Source organism: Tripterygium wilfordii, chromosome 22 (genome assembly GCF_013401445.1).
Source record: "Tripterygium wilfordii isolate XIE 37 chromosome 22, ASM1340144v1, whole genome shotgun sequence".
NCBI lineage: Eukaryota > Viridiplantae > Streptophyta > Magnoliopsida > Celastrales > Celastraceae > Tripterygium > Tripterygium wilfordii.
In genome coordinates this window covers 415,225-433,848 of record NC_052253.1, presented here as the reverse complement: position 1 = coordinate 433,848, position 18,624 = coordinate 415,225, and the positions used below count along the sequence as shown (strand labels likewise).

Below are 18,624 nucleotides of genomic sequence, written 5' to 3'. Positions count from 1 at the left end.
TTGCAAAATATACTTTCTCATCTCTTACAAATTTCAACCATTGCATTTGTCCTTTAGCTTCATCAATTGTCTTCTCACAAAAATCTGATCATTGACCTCAATAAAGAAAGCATGTGCAAGATCTTGTTTGATGAAGACAAGAGATCCTTCACGTGACCAAACATGTCCCAATAGCAAAGCTGACCCTTCACACGTGCTTGCAATAACATTCTTGAAAAGACCTTGTTGGCAACTTCATAGCCAAGCAAATTTAAGCATGTATCTCTCTTGAATTCAAATGAGCTCTTTAACATTCCCTCCAATCTTTAAGCAAGCTTGGTCTCTTGATTTCAAATGTGTAGAGACATTTTCCAAAGCTTGAGACATCTTCTAGAACATTAAATCAATTAATTTCAACTGCTCTAGACTTCATATACTTGGTCCGTATAGCCTTCATACACAAATGTCTTCATGTGGCATATATTGCCTAAATCGGACACCTTGTGTAACATTTAATGTCCATGTCTGAATCTTGACTTCAAACTCTGAATTTGGCAGCACCAATATATCCATATTATACAGCCCCAAGGCTAATTCCAATCATCAATCAAAATGCCTTAGTGGAAGGTTGATGAACATAGGTTTTTCTTGGTTTTCTAGAGATCCAAGCTCATACTCGAAAACCGGACTTCAATTCACTTGAGCATACTGAATTCTGAGTCATATAACATCCTCATGATGATTAACCTACAAAGAAATAGGAGGTAGAACTCCCCAATTGCATGTAAGCTCAAAGAGTTTCATATAGAGCGCATAGGTTAATTACATTAGAAAAACAACCCAGAAAATTCATATTACTGCATGATAAATCATTTTATATATATTATAATGTCCATATAAAATTTCATAACAATCGGAAATCGTTTGGTCACTCAACCAAGCAAATAAGTCACTAATAGTGAAACCGATGAATTCTAAGTGTAAATTCAATGTCATTTTGCAAACTCAGTGTAAATGACCTTTTCTCTTAAACTTTACTAGGTCAAATATGTTCATAGTGATAAAACTAAGATGCACACGAAATTTCATTTAAATCGGAGTTCATTTGGTTCACCACGTTCACAAAGAACACATATGCACAAAATTAGGTAAAACCTAGTTTTGGCGGAATTTAAGCATATGACCAAATATATATGTGATGCACTTAATTTATCATGATTATAGTCCTAAAACATATATTAGACCTTCATGTGCATGTGGTTCAAGTTTCAAGTCATTTGGACCTAAGTAAGATAAATTATGATCATTAGAAGATTAATGTCCTAACTTAGTCCATGTATGTTTGTTTCCAAAACTTAATTTTCAGCACTATCTCAAAAATATATAGATACCAAATTCACATAGAGATATACATAAGCCTTCATTTGTATATGCACAATTAAGATATTAAACAATTAACCAAATAACCATTTAAGCATGTTTTCTAGCATTTTAAGATATGTTCAAGTCAAGCATGCTCACATACATTTTAGTATACAATCATACACAATCATCAAAAAACACAATGTTGACCTAGACACTAAGTCTTGGTCCAACATAAATGACAAACTTGTATGGTGTTATTATATATTTACTCCATTAATTGATTTGAAACTAGAGAGCTTACTTTGCAATATATTCCCTCTAATTGCGGAAGGACAATGACACTCATAACCTATGGGATTTTAGTATTTATTATAGAGGGAATTGACAAATCGTCACGTGACACGTTTTATGCTTAGATTTTGGAAGGGTGTTGACTTCACCTGGGTTGAAATAATCGAATCTTGCTTGGAATGTTCCTTGCATAATTCCAGTTCTGGATATTGGGTTTGATATAATACTATCTATCAAATTGATTATTTTTTATAGGAGCTCACAAAAAATATGGATTTTGTTTCCTGAAAAAAAAAAAAAAAAACTTATAGTTATGTATGTTAAGTGTTAACAAGTAAACCAAACAGATGGGTGTTGGCTTCCCAACCATTAAATATATACATTTTTTTTATAATGTTTGGATAAAATTTCTCATATCGGAAAGTTGGAGAGAAATGTAAATGTTTTATAAGCCAATATCTTACACCTCTCAATTGTAGAGGGTCATTTTAAAGACAAAACTATGTGAGTTCTGAGATCCAAAACATACAATATATATATACAATGATTTTGGGTTGAATTTTATTATATGGATCGGAGCATGACTCAATTACGATTTCGGGTTCACTTACCTTCCTCGTTTGGGTCACTTGTTGAGTCTTTTTAGATATACTTATTGATAGATCACCCACAAAACAAACGGTGTTTGGGAGTGTTAAGATGAAATGTTCCATATCAAAAATTAGAGGAAAAATCAAAGTGAAGTATAAATCAATCCAACAACACTCAACTGTATATGACCATTTCAAGGACAAAATTGTACTGACTTTGGGTTTCAAATCGAACAATACATGTACAAATTGCTTAAGTTGAATTTTCTTTGCATATAGAAAAAAAAAAACATGCATTTATATTATATACTGATAAAAACTTCTCTTCTTAAATCCTCAACTAGTGGGACTTTTTTAATGACGACAAATTATTGGAACAGGTAAACTCTGGACATTTAAGTCCAATACTTCCCCCAACTACTAGCATGTATTTGGATATGCATTGATGTCTCACAAATATATTTGTTAATGTTTCATTAAATAATGTTGATTTTTTTTACAAAATTGTCATTGACATCTTGATATTTGACTTTTAATACAAAGTTGGGAATTTATTGTTGGGTAATTGATGCAATGATAATGAACACACATTAGGTTCTCTTTAATTTTAATTTGAAGACAGAGTTATGACCCCGCGTGAATCACACGAATTGGCCCGAGAGATTGGATAATGGTCGGGGACCCTTCCACAAGGAAGATTACAGGACTATCGCCTCATTTGGGAGAGCAGTCAGAAAAGACTATTATTGCATTCATCCAAGTTGTTTATAACTACAAATGGATTAGTCTGAATTGGACATTATATTAGAGTTTGTGATTGTTTTTCCCTGTTGAGAATTCTTACAACTAAAAAACAAACCAACGGTAAAATTATAATTATGAAATCAAAGGCATAGGTCTCACTCCAGTGTTGGATATACTGTCTTGGGGGTTCGGACGCCTGCTGCAGTGAAACAAAACCACTATAATTTTATTTTATTTTTGAAAAATCATGAATATGTATTCATTGAATTTATGAATTCATCAGACGAAAACAAATTCAACATAAAAATAAAAATAAAAACTTTTTATATCTCTTTCACATTTAATTAATTAATTTATTTGATAAAAGTACATCATCCATTAATAATTTTTCTTTTAAAAAAAAGGGGTTGTAGTTTATTAAGCATACCCCACTCATCCGATATCCTTTGAAACTAAAAAAACGTGCTCGACTTTTTCAAAGGTCGTGGTCATTCCACATGTCAGCCAAGTATTGGAGGTATTGTGATATGATTTGAAGCCCTGTCGATTGGAAAGGACAGATTTTAGTGTTTCATATTTCATATATTTAACGTCGTACTGAATGCAGTGGTGTTGCCATGAGATGAGAAGATTGGAGCTCGAATAGATATAAGTTTGATTAAGTATCCAAGCTTGCATTATAATATTAACTAGTTGCATGCCCGCGCGACACATATTTTGATTGGAAAATAGAGATGTGTGGAAGTTTTTCGATACTTTGTTAACATAAAGAGCAGTAGAGCTTTAATTGTAGAAAATAGAGATGATTGTGAGATGAAGATAAAATATGTACAATACTTGTTTTTTAATTTGCTAAGAAAAAAAATTTCTAATAGGGTGTAAGAAATTTGATGCATAAGGAATAAATATGCTAAGAGTTTATCAATTTTTATTTGCGTCGCTAGTATCTACAAAGTGTTATAGATTTGTGCCTATCTTCAACAACTCATTGAATTCTACCGTGCTTTCCTGTCACCACTTACATGTTCCAATACCAAATGGACTTAATTTACTTACACATTAGAACAATATAGCATGAGAAAAGCCTCTCATGTTGTGTATGTTGCAATCCAAACAGACTACTAAACCTGACCAAATTCTAAACATGCACAATACATCAACTAAATACTACAAAAACACACAAAATACATCAAAAACACACAAAAATTCCCACAAAATGATGGTAATTAATGCCAAAAACACACAAAATGTTTTCAAACTAAATACTACAAATGAATTTCATTAATTGAGTAATATCAAAAGACTCTCATAATTAGCAATACATGACCTTTGAGAAACCAAAACAACATCAAACCACTCCTATGAAACATTAAATTCCCATACAATTCAATATAATTTTAAAATTATTTGAATACTATTAATTGTATGAGTGTGGTTGTGGGTCTTAAAATGTATGAATGTGATTGTGGGTATTAAAGTTTTGCAATATATTTATGTGTGTGGTTGTGGGTCTTAAAGTTTTCTAATATATTTTAAAATTTTCTTTTGTCTATGTAGGCTTTTTTGTAAAGACTTCCACATGGCACCATGAATTAAGGAGAAGCCTTGTGGATCCTCAGTTATATATATATAGATTGATGATGATGATGTACAATTAAGTAGCTGGAAAATGGAGTTTGAGAATATGAGTAATAAATATTCTATAATTCCAGTCTTTTTATATTTTTAAAAGGAAGAAAATGCCAGTCTTAATTCATCTTTAATACTTCGTAGGTTACAAAAGAAGTTTCTTAAAGAAGTTATTGATAAATAAATTAACTTTAATTATGGATTTTTGAAACATATATATATATATTTATTTTATTTTATTTTTGATATGGAAGAATGCGGAAATTCCATTAAAAATAATTTTGTCGTCAAAGGGTGTAATTGTTTTTTCAAAAATACATGGTGAGAGATTGATTGATGACATTTTCAACCATTGAATAGTTGTTCACTTGCCATCACTGCTTCGCAACCCCACCGGACCCAGTCCCATTCAAAGCTCTTCCCATTCTAGAAATGAAAATCTTTCTGTGACTAATTCTATGATTCTTTCTTTACATGCTAACATGCAACGAAAGATATGATGCCGTGGTAGTGGTAGAGTTTAGGTGTGCAATTTAGAGATTAAATATTTAATTTTTAAAATTTGTTGAAATTCTTAGGTAAAATACATTGGAAATATTGTCAGCTCTAATCCATACAATCATGCTAATTTGTTTTTATGGGTTGTCGTCAATAGTTCTTAGACTCAGAAAACGGGTTTATAATGTGAGAAGAGCTTGCTTTGTTTATAAACCACTCGGTTGGTTTATGCGAGACTGATGTGAGATCTTTAGTCTCAACACTCTCCCACATTGGTGGGATATGTTATGTCAAATTCAACAAGTGGATATGTGGGAAGCTTCTCCAAGTGGATTGAGATTAAGCTCCGATACCATGTTGAAATTTTAAACACAAACATATTGAATATATTATCTACTATGAGCCACAAAATCACATAGATTTGTTCTTTACAAACCCGCAAGTATTTGTTTTTATGGGCCGCAATCAAAAGTTATTAGATCTAAAAACACTATAATATGAGAGGAGCTGAGTTTTATTTACAAACAACTCGAGTGGATTATATCAAGGCTGATGTAGAATTTTAGTCTTTTAAACAAAAATAACTTATCCACATATTATTTGTATCTATTCATGTATTATACGAGGGAATCGTCAATGACTTCCTATATCTGGTTTGTTCTCGACTCCATCCCGTACAAAGCAGAGGCGAAGCCTCATTGAGTCAAGAGCTGACCCCCTCAAAAAATTAATAATACTAATTTATACATTAATTTTAATTTAGACCCTCTTGAATTCCTTGTTATAAAAAATCGTATTCATGGTTGAAACAATAAGACCTGTGACAATATTATTTATCATATTTGATAAAAATTTTATTTTTAGTGTTATTTTTTATATTTTCAAAAATATAATTAATATATAACCCTAAAAAAATTTCAGAGATATTACCCCTACCCTGCTTAGCTTTGTCTATCATAACATAAAATCCTCTGTCCATCATTACAACCCCTCATCTAAAGTCCTGGCTTTGCCCCTAGTGCAAAGTCTTTTGCACCGGCGTTGTTGGCCTTTCTTTCCATTATTGTTTGTCTTTGAGTTTCGCTCTGTATTTTTTTCCCCTGAAAAAGTTTATTCCTTTACGATTTTCCGTTACGAAATCTAGTTCTTCTTAACGCCAGCAATCGCAGAAGAAACCCCCATAAATTCCGTTTTCGCAGAATGGGTTTCTGCTGAAAAACAAAGAAAGAATTTCCAAACCCGAAAACTCTCTCTCTTTCTCACATTTTGTCCACCTTGATTTTACGCCTTTGGGTTTGTGGGTTCTTATTTAACTTGAAGAATTAAACGTTGAATCGTCGTCACTTCCTGCTTTTGTTTCTTCCATATTGATCAAAGCAGAGGAAAGCTTGAGTTTTCGTAAAGCGTAGAGAAGAATAGGACAATTACTTCTTGTTTACCGTCTTTCTGAACTGTGAAACGGAAATCTCGCCGGAGCTTGGAGTCTACGGTGACATTGCCAGCGAAAACATAGAGAGAAAGATATATAGATATTGATAGGTTTCCTAAAATTTCACTATTTCAGAGTCTAAAATACCCAAAAAGGACTTAAAACCTCAAACGTATAAAATTCTCTGCAATTTCTTTATTTTTCTTCTCTCAGTCCATCTAAAATCGAATCCCGACAATCTCTCCCTCTCCCTCTTTTCTCATCTCTCTGCGTTTTTCCTTCTCTGTTTTCTGGGTCTCTCTATCTCTCTCTGTTCTTCTCTGGGTTGGTTGTGAGAATCTGATTTTCTATCCTTTTCTGTCAATCTTCCTCTCCTAAACAATGATTCTCGACAAAGGGTCAACGCAATCAAACCTCGATTGCTTGCTCCATTGCACAACCCCTGTCGTCAAACCCCAATTCTTACCGAAGGTATGTTCTTTTTTTTGGGTTTTGTTTAAATTCATTTAAATTTACAAAATTTGTCTCTGTTTGTCTCATTTTGCTTTTCTTTTTGTTGTTGCAGAGCGAGATTAGGAACCTAAACCATTTATGGCATCCATGGGAGAGAGAAGCTACTGAGTATTTCACCTTGGCTGATCTTTGGAGTTGTTATGATGAATTGAGTGCTTATGGTGCTGGAGTTCCAATTGTTTTGAGCAACGGAAAGACCGTAATCCAGTACTATGTCCCCTATCTCTCTGCAATCCAAATCTACACAAGCAATCCTTCAATAAATGGTTCGAGGTACTTTCTTAATCTTGGATTTTGCCCTTGAAACTGTATTGTTATTAGCTGGAAATGGGTCATGGTAATTTGAGTGAAAATGGAGTGTTGGTTGGGAAGAAAGAAATGTGTAATGTTCTTGGGAATTCTGTGTTTGTTAGGGAGGAGACAGAGTCCGGTGATGGTGAGACAAGAGACTCGTACAGTGATTCATGTAGTGATGAGAGCGAGAGTGACAAGTTGTGGCTCTCAGAGGATGGAGGGTTAGAGCAGGATGGCCTCTGCTGGCCTCTCAATGATAGAAGCTCTTCAGAGGAAGGAGGGTTAGAGCAGGACGGCCTCGGCTGGCCTCTCAATGATAGACTTGGTTACCTTTACTTTCAGTATTTTGAGAGATCAACTCCTTATGCAAGAGTTCCTCTCATGGATAAGGTACTTTTGTTTTTGCCATTTATATATATATGCTCTTTCTTTAGTCTCATCAGAGTTTTGTTTGATTGCTTTTAATGATAACTGATCCAAGCAAGAACCGATGAAATTAGAGGAACAATCATAGATTTGTTGGTATCCCTTTGAGTTTTCTTACAGAACATAATTCATGGATTTGATGCTAGATATTGTCTTCTAATTTATAGTGTTGTTTGAAAGCTGAATCTATGGCATTGACTAACATTGTAGTTCTCATGTTTTGTATGATGTTGATGCATTCATTCTGTAAGATTGTGCATTTCTTTTTGATTTCCCTCTCCAGGTTAGCCGATTAGCTCAAAGATACCCAGGCTTGATGTCATTGAAGAGCGTCGATCTTTCACCAGCCAGTTGGATGGCTGTTGCTTGGTCCGTCTCTTCCTCTCATCATATTAAAAACCCTTTTGATTATGTTTAGTTAAATGATGATACATTAAACAAAATGTGATCTGAAATGGTATGCAGGTATCCGATCTATCACATTCCAATGGGAAGGACGATAAAGGACTTGTCCACATGTTTCCTTACGTACCACACTCTTTCATCCTCTTTCCAGGGTATATATTCTTTCGATTTTATGTTTTCAACTTGTTCTAAAGAACGGTTGATTGATGGTAATATTGATATGCTGGGTAGATTTGGACCACGAAGACGACCTTGAATGTGTCAATAACAAGAGGAAGGCAGGGGAAGGCATCTCATTGCCCCCGTTTGGTTTGGCCACTTATAAGATGCAAGGAGATATGTGGATTTCGGGCAATTGTGGCCGGGACCAAGAAAAGCTGATGTCTCTATTGAGCGTGGCGGATTCATGGTTAAAGCAACTAAGGGTCCAGCACCATGACTTCAACTACTTCATGGGTATTAGGCGAGGATAAACTCACTCACTACTTTCACATTTTCCCTCATCATGAAAGTGAGTCATCACTAGAATCCATCCACTTCTGTATTTTTCTAGTTTTTGTTCTTTACTGCCAGGGACGTAGTAGCCAGGATTTGGAATGAGCCTTGTCTACCGTAATCGGCTTTTGGAAAATTCGTGTGGATGCTTTTCCATCTTTTGTGAGTGTCATTAGGGGGTGTAGTCTTGATTAGTTCAGAATCTGTTGTCTTAATGAGTTGGGTGAGGCCTGAGAGAGACTGAAGAGTGAAGAGAGGCTTTTGACTGTATAAATAAATATATATACACTCTTTTGATATTTGAGATGGGTGTTAAAATATGAGTCAAATGCAGATCGCAGGTTTTTCATGCAATTACCTTTCAACATGACTCCATTTATGTTTTTAATTACTTTCATGTCACATCCTTCATCTAATTTGTTCAATTTTGATCTTATCCTGTAACTTCTGGATCTGTGTCTTTATGTCTACATTTGAGAATCTGATAAAAAAAAGTATTGAAATTCCAAGATGAGTCCAAAACCAGAGCAATGGTGGGTCTATAGTTTGAACCTAAAAGCCACCGGTTTTACTTGCATAAGCAAATGTTGTCACACATCACACATTTATAATCATGTTTTTGGCTTTAGTGTTTCATTATTCCAAAACCCATGTCATTAATAAGCATACCCTCATTTGATTATATCTCTGAGCTTAGAATGGATGGGTTGCTTTGGGATATTGCTAAGGTTGGGAGTTTGAACCAATTGAAAATATTTTTCTGAGATTTTCATGGTCTTGTGAGTTTCGGGGCTCAATTCTAAGGAGAGATTAGGAGTCCCATTTAATCATATGAGTTTCGATACAGTATTACTTGTCATTAATATGGTGTGGAATATTATGATGACTCGAGATTTATGCTCACTCAATTATCGAAAGACATGTTGAACTAGATGATTTATTGATCATCCAAAATAATTTGCATGCCAAGTTTTATTTAAGTGGGTTTTAGACTTTAATGTGTGTTATATATATATGATATGAAGTCTTGCTGATGGAACAATGCACAGTTGGACACGTCCATTGCTGCCTTACGCGGGGGTTCATAATGATGACAGGGCATGGTGCGCTTGTTAAACTCGTCAAGACATGTGAACGCTTGTGGAATGACACAGACAAACTGCTTCCATCAGGTTCAGGACACGCCACGCCACATCCCGAGCTATTTCGAACAGGGACAAAACCCGTCTCTCTTTCCTTGCTTACAATGACATTTTGCTCCATCACAGCCTCTTTTTAACTAATCTGTCGGCACAATCAAATCCTGATTAGAGCTTCCACATCCGATCTTATCCATATTTTTATAATGTTTTTATTAGCTTGACATCATATAAATTTTGTTGGGTTATATTGCTTGTATAAAGTTTATCACATGATAACAGGATAATGTGAGCCAAAATCCAACATTCTGACCTGACGACATGATAATGTGAGTAAAAATCCAACACGTGACCATAAAAATATTTGTTCACAGAGAGAATCGAACTAAAGACTCTCTGAATCGATGCGATTTGTCCATGCAATTCCTCAACTACTAGAATTTTACACACCGTTGGTGTCACAAATCCATGCCATTCCTCAAGTAACCATCAAACATGTGCACTCCACATGCGCTTGCTTGTGGATTTCAACTCACATCTCAAAATTGGACCAAATTGCTAGCTCTTGAGATCCATCTCTAAGTGATAATAATAATGTTTTCCACTAATAATACCAAAAAAAAAAAAAAAAAACACACCCACTTCGCATATCATAACATCGATTGAACTAATTTCCTCCCCCAAAGTGCACCCACTAACCATGTCACATAAATATGTAAGAATTTTCTTTTTTTGTTTATAGAGGATTTGGACCAACTAGTGGTCCAACCCCAACAAAAGTAAACCATCACTTGCTAAGCACATGGCACATGGCACTTGACACCCAAGTCAATGAGATTGGTTGTAAGGCACTGAAGATTTTTTCTCATCATGGCAGTTTTAATTCCATCTCTTGATGTCATTCCATTTATAGAAGAAAAAAGTTTTATTTTTTGTTGTGAAAATTGGTATCGTTAGTTTTTTATTGTGGACGGAATAACTTATGATTGAATGTGCAACATTACATTCAATCAATCTGTTTAGGTATTAAGGGTTATGTTGAAAGAAGAATATCGTAATCTTTGGAATTTGAGACAAACTGAAAATCATATCATATAGGAAGCTCAATTTAAAAGTAGTAATTTTTTTCCCTTTTTAATTTTTGGAATTGGTTATTTTGATTTCAGGTTAGTGTGAGATTATCCATACGATTATGTATGCTTCAAATAGGAATCTAAATTCTGAAAGATCATGACTTTCATGCTTTGGTGGATCTCCGAGATCCTTTCAATGACCTATGTTATATTGAAGGGATATCTATATGATCCGATCGATTGCGTAAGGCACGCGGTAGCAAGAAAACCGGGAAAAGTATACAGAAAAGACAGTTCTTTTATATTCTATGAGTATTTTCTATTCTATTAGTTAGTATTAGAATTGTCTTTGTTAATGATCCCCGCTCCGTGAATACTTTCTTCCGTGATGAACTGTTGGAGTCAATCCTGTAATTGAAATCAGTTTTTATATTTAATTATAGATCAATGATAAAGTTCAGCAAATTAATTAGGCCCATCATACAAGTGCCGGCCCAATAGAAAACTAAGTTGAAGGCCATATTTTGTTCAGAAGCAGAAGCCAGCAAGGCCTCTTATTCAGTAGTGGGCCGAATCGAAACGTTATAGAAAACAAATCCACAGCAGTACTTTATTATGTCATTCTGGATATGCCTCGATGACGGACAGTAAAGCAGGAATTTGAATGATTTTGTGGCGAGGAAATCCTCCTCCTTCTAACAATTTCTTAAATTCAGCCTCAGTTCTCTCCTTTCCTCCAGACATATGTGAAAACATCAGCAAATCATATGCCAAATCCACATCACCAAAACTGCTGCTGCTGCTGCTGCCGCCATTGGGTGGTAAAATAATTTCAACCATAATAAGCTTTCCAGTTCTATGCGCCTGCGCTATGGCTTTTCGACAATTTTTCAATATCTTCACACATTCCTCGTCTTCCCAATCGTGCATTATCCTCTGCAATAGCTAAATACCACTATAATCCGCCCTTAAGTTCACATAAAAAATTTATAAATGACACCGTCGGCAAAATGATGATTAAGGCTAAACCAACGTTTAATCTAAAAAACCAACATTATAATCCACCAGATAGCTAGAGAGAAAACAATCACAAAGTTTCGATTAAGTGGAATTTGACTAAAATAGGGTGGGGCTAGTCATATGGTAAAAAAGATTAGTCTTGACAACCACGCCGGAATGAATCTCTAAACCAGATTTCGTACAATTATGAGATTATGACTATTCGATCTTGCTAGTTGGTTTTCTTGTATTTAACTTGAAACACTAGCCCTACATCAATAAACATTTTAGAGTTTTAAGTGAGGTTTACGTACTTGCATTAGAACTGCATCTGCCTTAGGTATGGACTTAAACATGTCACCTATAACATGTGTAATCCCAGGATACTCCGGTGCTGTAGCAATCACATGACCCAAATCCAAATTTATCCCTTTAATATGAGGGTAGGCCTTCACAATCTCACCCAAAACCCTTCCAATCCCACCTGCAACATCCACCAATGTTTCCACACCATCAAACCCATCTTTGTAATCTGAAACCAATGCTTTCACAAAAATCTGGGCTGTATAAGCCATGGCATCGTTGAACATTCTGTTGAATTCAGGGTTCTGAGAAGCAAAATCCCACATCTCGCAGCCATGAGCCTTCTCATAAGCAATTCCACCTTCTCTTACGCATTGTCCAAGGCAGTGCCATGGGGCTAGTTGAAATGGGTTGTTTTGCAGAATCACCATTGGATTGAGGCTTAGATCGGAGTCGGTTAATAACCACTTGGATGTGTCTGTCAACCCGTAGAGAGTCTCTCCATGGGGTTCTGGCTGATGTGCGCTGAAAACTTGTTTGCGAACTAGGTATCTCATTATGCGCACAAGGTGTGAAAGATCAGGATGAGGTGAATCAATCCCTAATTCATCCACAATGAAAGAATGAATAATCAAATCAAGATGTAAATAAAGTTCGAATCATAGTGGTAGTACATGTTTTGAGCATTAAAACTATGTAAAACTAGTGTTTCAAGTTAATTACAAGCAAATCGATTACTAGGATCGAAAAGTCATGAGTTCGGAATAGCGTGAAGCTTGGCTGAAGACTCGATTGGACGTGGTTGTCAAGACTAAGTTGGTCAAATTCCACCATCTAGGACCCTCAAATGTGCATTTGAGTGTTTTTGACATTTTCCAACGATTTCAGGTTTTGTGTTTTTTTTTTCTTTCCATTTAATGGTTATAGCCACCTAAGCAGGGGCGTAGCTATGTATATGTGAGGGGGGGCAGCTGACCCCCTCAAATTTTTTTTATTAGTGTTAAGTATATGATAATTCTAGAAAAGACCCCCCTGAATTTTCAATTTAGACCCCCATCTTGTAAAAAATTATGCTTAAATGGTTGAAACAAAAATGCATATGACAATTATTACTTATCATATTTTATAAACTTTTAATTTTAAGCGTTATTTTTCATACTTTCGAAGGTATAATTAATAAATCATCTCAAAAAACGCTCCCAGACCCCACTTAGCTTTGCTACCCTAATATGAAATTAGTGTCCACTCGACGACCCCCTCCTAATATATCCTGGCTTCGCCCCTGCGCCTAAAGCTCATTATCTTGTTACTTTAAAAAAAACTGTGAGAGTTTTCTCTCTACTTGGTAGCTTCCAATACTGGTGTTCTTGGCTAAACGTGATTTAGCCTTCATCGTGAGTTTCCGACTGCGTCATAAAATCAGTACTTATATTTCCTTATATTATAGCTAGTGCAAGTATCATATGAGAGGAAAGAATGATGAATACCTGAAGCAATTTGGGACAAGGAGATCGGACCACCATGTGAATTGATTATATCAGCTATTCGAAGCTCTACAGCACACTTCAATGTCAAGGAGTCTACAAAGCCAAACATGAGTTTCCATACTCGTGTTTGGCCTTCTAGTAATCTCTCCCCTTCCACTGATGCCATTTCTCACCCTCTGCTATCCAAACTGAGTCTCAATGCTCTTCACGGAAATGATATATAATTACGCAGAATCAAGAAAAGGACAAACGTGGAAAACTAGCATCCCTTTGTTCCAGCTTTCGGCGGACGAAAGAATCAACAATGACATGGAGGACCCATTGGTTGTTTTCCCGGTGTTAAACAATGATAATTTGGTACTGAATGGGACTTGTTGTCAGTCTAATAAGTTCCAAAACGAGTGCTATAGGGCCCAAAGTGTGATGTTGTACTGGCCCAATCGTGAATGGCACAATTAATCATTTAAATGACCGGAAATTAGTATTTATGAATTGTCATGGTCAAATGATATCCGAGCTAGCTGAAGAGTTTTGTCATCTCTTCCAGCAATGCCACTACCTACCTCATTGTACAATGATACCATATTCTTTGGTTATGGGTTTTGAGTAAAAAAAGAAGAAGAAATAATGAGATTCTGACAAGATCCGCCACTTAATGGGCCCAATTTCTTACTTTATTCAAGATGTTATTAAGATTAAGTACGATTAACATAAGTGTTCGTTGCATCGTTCAAAAGATTCCTCACTCATAGTTCTACTTTATTCGGAATATATGGCCGATCGAACTTTGAAGGCTCATAATCCCAACAAAACTCATTTCGTGATATGATTAATTAAGCAGAGCTAAAACCAAATTACAAAAGGTTGGTGTAGGTAGTAAAAGAGAGTTGATTTTATATCTAGCTTTAGAACGGATGCATGTCGCATGTCGTTAAAATCGAGATTTCGAACCAGTAGAGAGTATTTTTTTGATCTCGGTAGACTTTCTACTCACTTCTCGACAAACATAAAGTCCAACGCCAACCCCAAACCAACCAACATCTGCTCAGAAGTCGGTAACAAGCCAGCCAAGCCAGTGTTGCATCGCATGTATGATGTATGTGACGATGAACTATACAAGGTGAAATCTTTTTCTGCAAACCACGTAGCATTCCCCTAACGTAGAGAGATTTCTTTCAGTTCTATATTGAATCGTTAATTTCTTTTCCTCTTGCTGCCTGTGTTAAGTTGTTGTTGTGAAATGTGTGATTACTTGAATTGAGTGATTCTTGATAGCTTTTTTGAACTTTCTGTAAAGGGATATGTATCTGTGTTAAAATACTTTGCATTTTGGTATGCGATTCTTGTATGTCTTTGGAAATGTTTGGCTGTGTTTGCGCTCTGCATATCAGGTGTTTGTTTAATTGCCTCTGACAGCTACCTAGATAAGATAAACAATTAAACTTGTCCAAAGATTGCTTTTTTTACCCATTTCAAGCCAAAACATTGATTGCCTATCTCCATTTTCCAATCATCTTATTGTTCAAAAGATAAAACCCAAAATGCAATATAAATCTGTTCTTCGTCTCAGATTCTTCTTCCAGTTGATAAGATAATGATGATATGGTTTTATTACAGAACAAAGTACCATATGCTAAAAGCAACAATACCATTAACAATATTTCTTTTTTATCATTCTGGATAGGCCTCAATGATGGATGGCAAAGCCGGAATTCTGATGATTTTGTAGCGGGGGAACCCTCCTTCGGCTAATAATTTCTTCCATTGGGACTCTGTTCTCTCCCCGCCTGAGGTATGTGCTATCATTAGCAAATCAAATACCAAATCCATATTCCCAAACATGGCGTCCTCTTCTTGCTGCACAACAATTTCCACCAAAACAAGCTTTCCAGTTTTCTCCGGTATGGCTTTTCGACAGCTTTTCAAAATCTTCACACAATCTTCATCTCCCCAGTCATGTAATATCCACTGCAAGTGAAAATCATTGTCATGTGAAATTGTAAATCTGTCAAAGTTGGAGAATAAATATGTTGGAATCAAAACCAACCTTCATGAAAACTGCATCTGCATTAGGTATGTTGTCGAACATGTTGCCGCCGATGTGAGAGACCCCGGCATACTCAGGTGCTGTGGCAACTACATGCGGCAGGTCGAAATTTATTCCTTTGATGTGAGGATAAGCTTTCACAATCTCAGCTAAGCCAACCCCAGTTCCACCCCCAACATCCACCAAAGTCTTTACATCTTCAAATCCATCTTTGTATTGTGAAGTCAGTGCACTCATCACAACCTTTGACGTACTTGCTAAGCCATCGTTGAACAAGTTGTTGAATTCTGGGTTTTGGGAAGCTAAGTCCCAGATTCCACAACCATGAGCCTTCTCAAAAGCTAGTCCACCTTCTTTCACACACCGTGCAAAGCAATGCCACGGCGCTAGTTGCCATGGATGATTCTCCATCATCACCATTGGACTTAGATTTAGACTTAGATTAGAATCACTTAACAACCATCTTGATATATGTGTCAAACCATACAGATTCTCCCCACCATTTGCTTGCTTCTGCACACTAAACACTTGTTTTCGAACTAGGAACCTCATCACACGCTCAAGGTAAGCAAGATCCGGATGAGATGAATCAAAACCTGTTCAATGCCCAAAATCAGGAAAGAAAAATGGAGTTAATGTATTGTTGACAAGTTATGTTCCCGGTATGTTTATGTATGTTTGATATAGGCTACAGAGTACCTGAAGCAATTTCGGACAAGGAGATCGGACCGTCATGTGAGTGGATTATGTCAGGTACTTTAAGCTCTATAGCACACTTGAGTGCCATTGAATCTGCAAAACCAAACATGAGTTGCCATACCTCTGCTTGTCCTCTCAGCAGTGTGTGATCTCCTTCTTGTGATCCCATTCTTTCTCTCAGGGCTCTCTCTGTTTACAGCACACAGGTATGTTTTATAATGATGCTGTGAGTACAAGCGAACCAGTCAATATATCTGTCAATGATTCCATGTTGGAGAATACAATATAAGCATATAACATGTGGTGTATGTATACATATAATTAAATCATTTGGATGATAGTCTAGTTGATGAATTTTTTTGGAGCCAAACCGTATATAGTTCGATTCATACTTGAAGTGACAACATTGTGACCACGCGCTAGACTTTGACATAATTTCTCCTGTCGTCAGATGAGAAATTTCTACACGTGCTGACTTGATGGATTGAGTTCGGACCTATATTCGGATGTCGAAGGAAAAAATTTTGTATGTTTTGGTTTTCCTAGTAATTAATGTATAGGAATCCAAATACGTGAGACATATATCCAATGTCAGAACTTGATAAAGGGAACCACATGGACATGGAGGGATATACACAAACATGGAGCTGTTGTCACGTGTATATAGCATGATTGACTTGGTAAAATTATTATCTCATAATTGTTTATTGAATATTCATGTGATTGATCGATTGATAATGAGTTTTTGTTTGAAAAGAAGGAAAGAGGAATGACGAGTGTGTTATGTCAGCAATTACAAATCTCTAGTCTACACCAGGCATTCTAGAATCTCCAAAATTCCAAATGAAACGCCAAAAGTTACCATTCCTACCCACCTACCAGCTTGAATATTGGAAGAAAAACACCAATATTTGTTTCACCATTAGAGCTTGTTGCATTTATTGGGTGATTTGGTAGGGGCAAACACCTGCCAAACCTACTACTTTTGGTTTAAATGCACCGTGTTGGGATAAAAAGTATTTGATTGACTGTGTGTTACGGTATCACTGCATCACGATGAGTTCAAAGTTGTAGTTGCAGGGAGTTGCTTTCACTTTCGACCCAAAGCGTCAATGCAGATGACCACATTTTCAACATCAAACGTGATACGCTACAATATTTTTAGTAACACTCCAAACACATTATTCATCACAACTCATCTCACTTACCACAGAAGATCAAAATACAACACACTTTCAAATGGACCCATAGTTTGTGTGATACTCAGAAAGGGAGGGCCGATCCAAACACTAGAATTTTATATATGAAGGGTTAGACAAAATTATTAGGTTCAGATCTTGGAAAGAACCCAAGCATAGCTGGAATTTTCATCTATACTTGCCTTGTGTGTGCTCATCTTTTTCCATTTTTTGTCTAAAGAGTTGAAATCTAGGCGTAATTGTGGAATAAAATATGCTAAATCATGAGATTTTAGTGCAAGAGTAGTTGGTGGTGAGAGAGAAAGCTAGTGGTGCAACAGTCCAAGCACCTAGCAGAACATTTTGGCCACACTCTTTCGGACACGACACAAAATGTTGTCTGTGAGTGAAGTATTCAAAACTGTGACGACAGCAGATAAGACAGGAAATCTTTCAACCTGTATTTATTGCATCAGTATGACGCTTTGGTGGCGTACTTTCATTGGGCTTAGTTATGGGCTTTGAATTGCTGACCCAACCGGCCCATTTCTTAGACAACTCTGAATTTTCCTTACCGTGCAAACTCTATCCAGTATCCACCTCAAAGTTGTCATCAAAATTCATTAGAGTTGATTATAATAATTTGATTACCCTTAGTGGATAACCTTTCATATTCAAATTAATGTGTTGATTATACGGCAATGACTTATTTAATTTAGGAAATTACAGAATGAAAACAAAATACAATAACTCATAATTATACTACTTGGTGATAACTTAACTGGTCGAAAATTTGATTCTAAAATGGCACAACTATTCTAAATATTTGCGTTAGACCTTGACCCAACTAATCTATCTGGCAAATTTGTGCATGCTTGGACTGACCTGACTTCCGAGTTTGGGTTTAGTGGGATGTCCACCTAGTGATTTGCATTATGCATTGGCCCGACTAACTTGTCAGCGGGTTTGCACATGTCTAACTTGATCCGAGTTTAGATTTAATAGATTGTCAAAAAGCATACCTGCTGAGTTATTATGGGT

The 18,624-nt window shown here is 36.0% G+C and overlaps 3 protein-coding genes across 4 annotated transcripts; 1 reads left to right on the top strand and 2 right to left on the bottom strand.

Moving 5' to 3' along the window:
* Positions 1-6,070: 6,070 nt before the first annotated feature.
* On the top strand, positions 6,071-9,012 carry LOC119992164. Its single transcript, XM_038838827.1, has 6 exons — positions 6,071-6,996; positions 7,091-7,311; positions 7,452-7,722; positions 8,042-8,127; positions 8,224-8,315; positions 8,395-9,012. The coding sequence occupies exons 1-6, from the start codon at positions 6,907-6,909 to the stop codon at positions 8,634-8,636; spliced, it is 1,002 nt and encodes a 333-aa protein (XP_038694755.1). The 5' UTR covers positions 6,071-6,906; the 3' UTR covers positions 8,637-9,012.
* A 2,269-nt stretch (positions 9,013-11,281) lies between these two features.
* Positions 11,282-13,917, bottom strand: LOC119990762 (desmethylxanthohumol 6'-O-methyltransferase-like). Of its 2 annotated transcripts, none has more exons than XM_038836846.1 (3): positions 13,660-13,917; positions 12,184-12,773; positions 11,282-11,815 (listed from the first exon to the last, which is right to left on the bottom strand). In XM_038836846.1, the coding sequence occupies exons 1-3, from the start codon at positions 13,823-13,825 to the stop codon at positions 11,489-11,491; spliced, it is 1,083 nt and encodes a 360-aa protein (XP_038692774.1). In that variant the 5' UTR covers positions 13,826-13,917; the 3' UTR covers positions 11,282-11,488. The 2 variants fall into 2 exon arrangements, with proteins under 2 accessions (XP_038692774.1, XP_038692775.1); XM_038836847.1 differs by having other exon boundaries at positions 11,282-11,806; positions 13,660-13,907.
* Positions 13,918-15,201: 1,284 nt separating this feature from the next.
* Positions 15,202-16,674, bottom strand: LOC119990551 (xanthohumol 4-O-methyltransferase-like). The gene is made up of 3 exons (XM_038836525.1): positions 16,406-16,674; positions 15,707-16,302; positions 15,202-15,627 (listed from the first exon to the last, which is right to left on the bottom strand). Exons 1-3 carry the CDS (start codon positions 16,572-16,574, stop codon positions 15,331-15,333), a joined length of 1,062 nt encoding a protein of 353 aa, XP_038692453.1. The 5' UTR covers positions 16,575-16,674; the 3' UTR covers positions 15,202-15,330.
* Between the last annotated feature and the right edge of the window lie 1,950 nt (positions 16,675-18,624).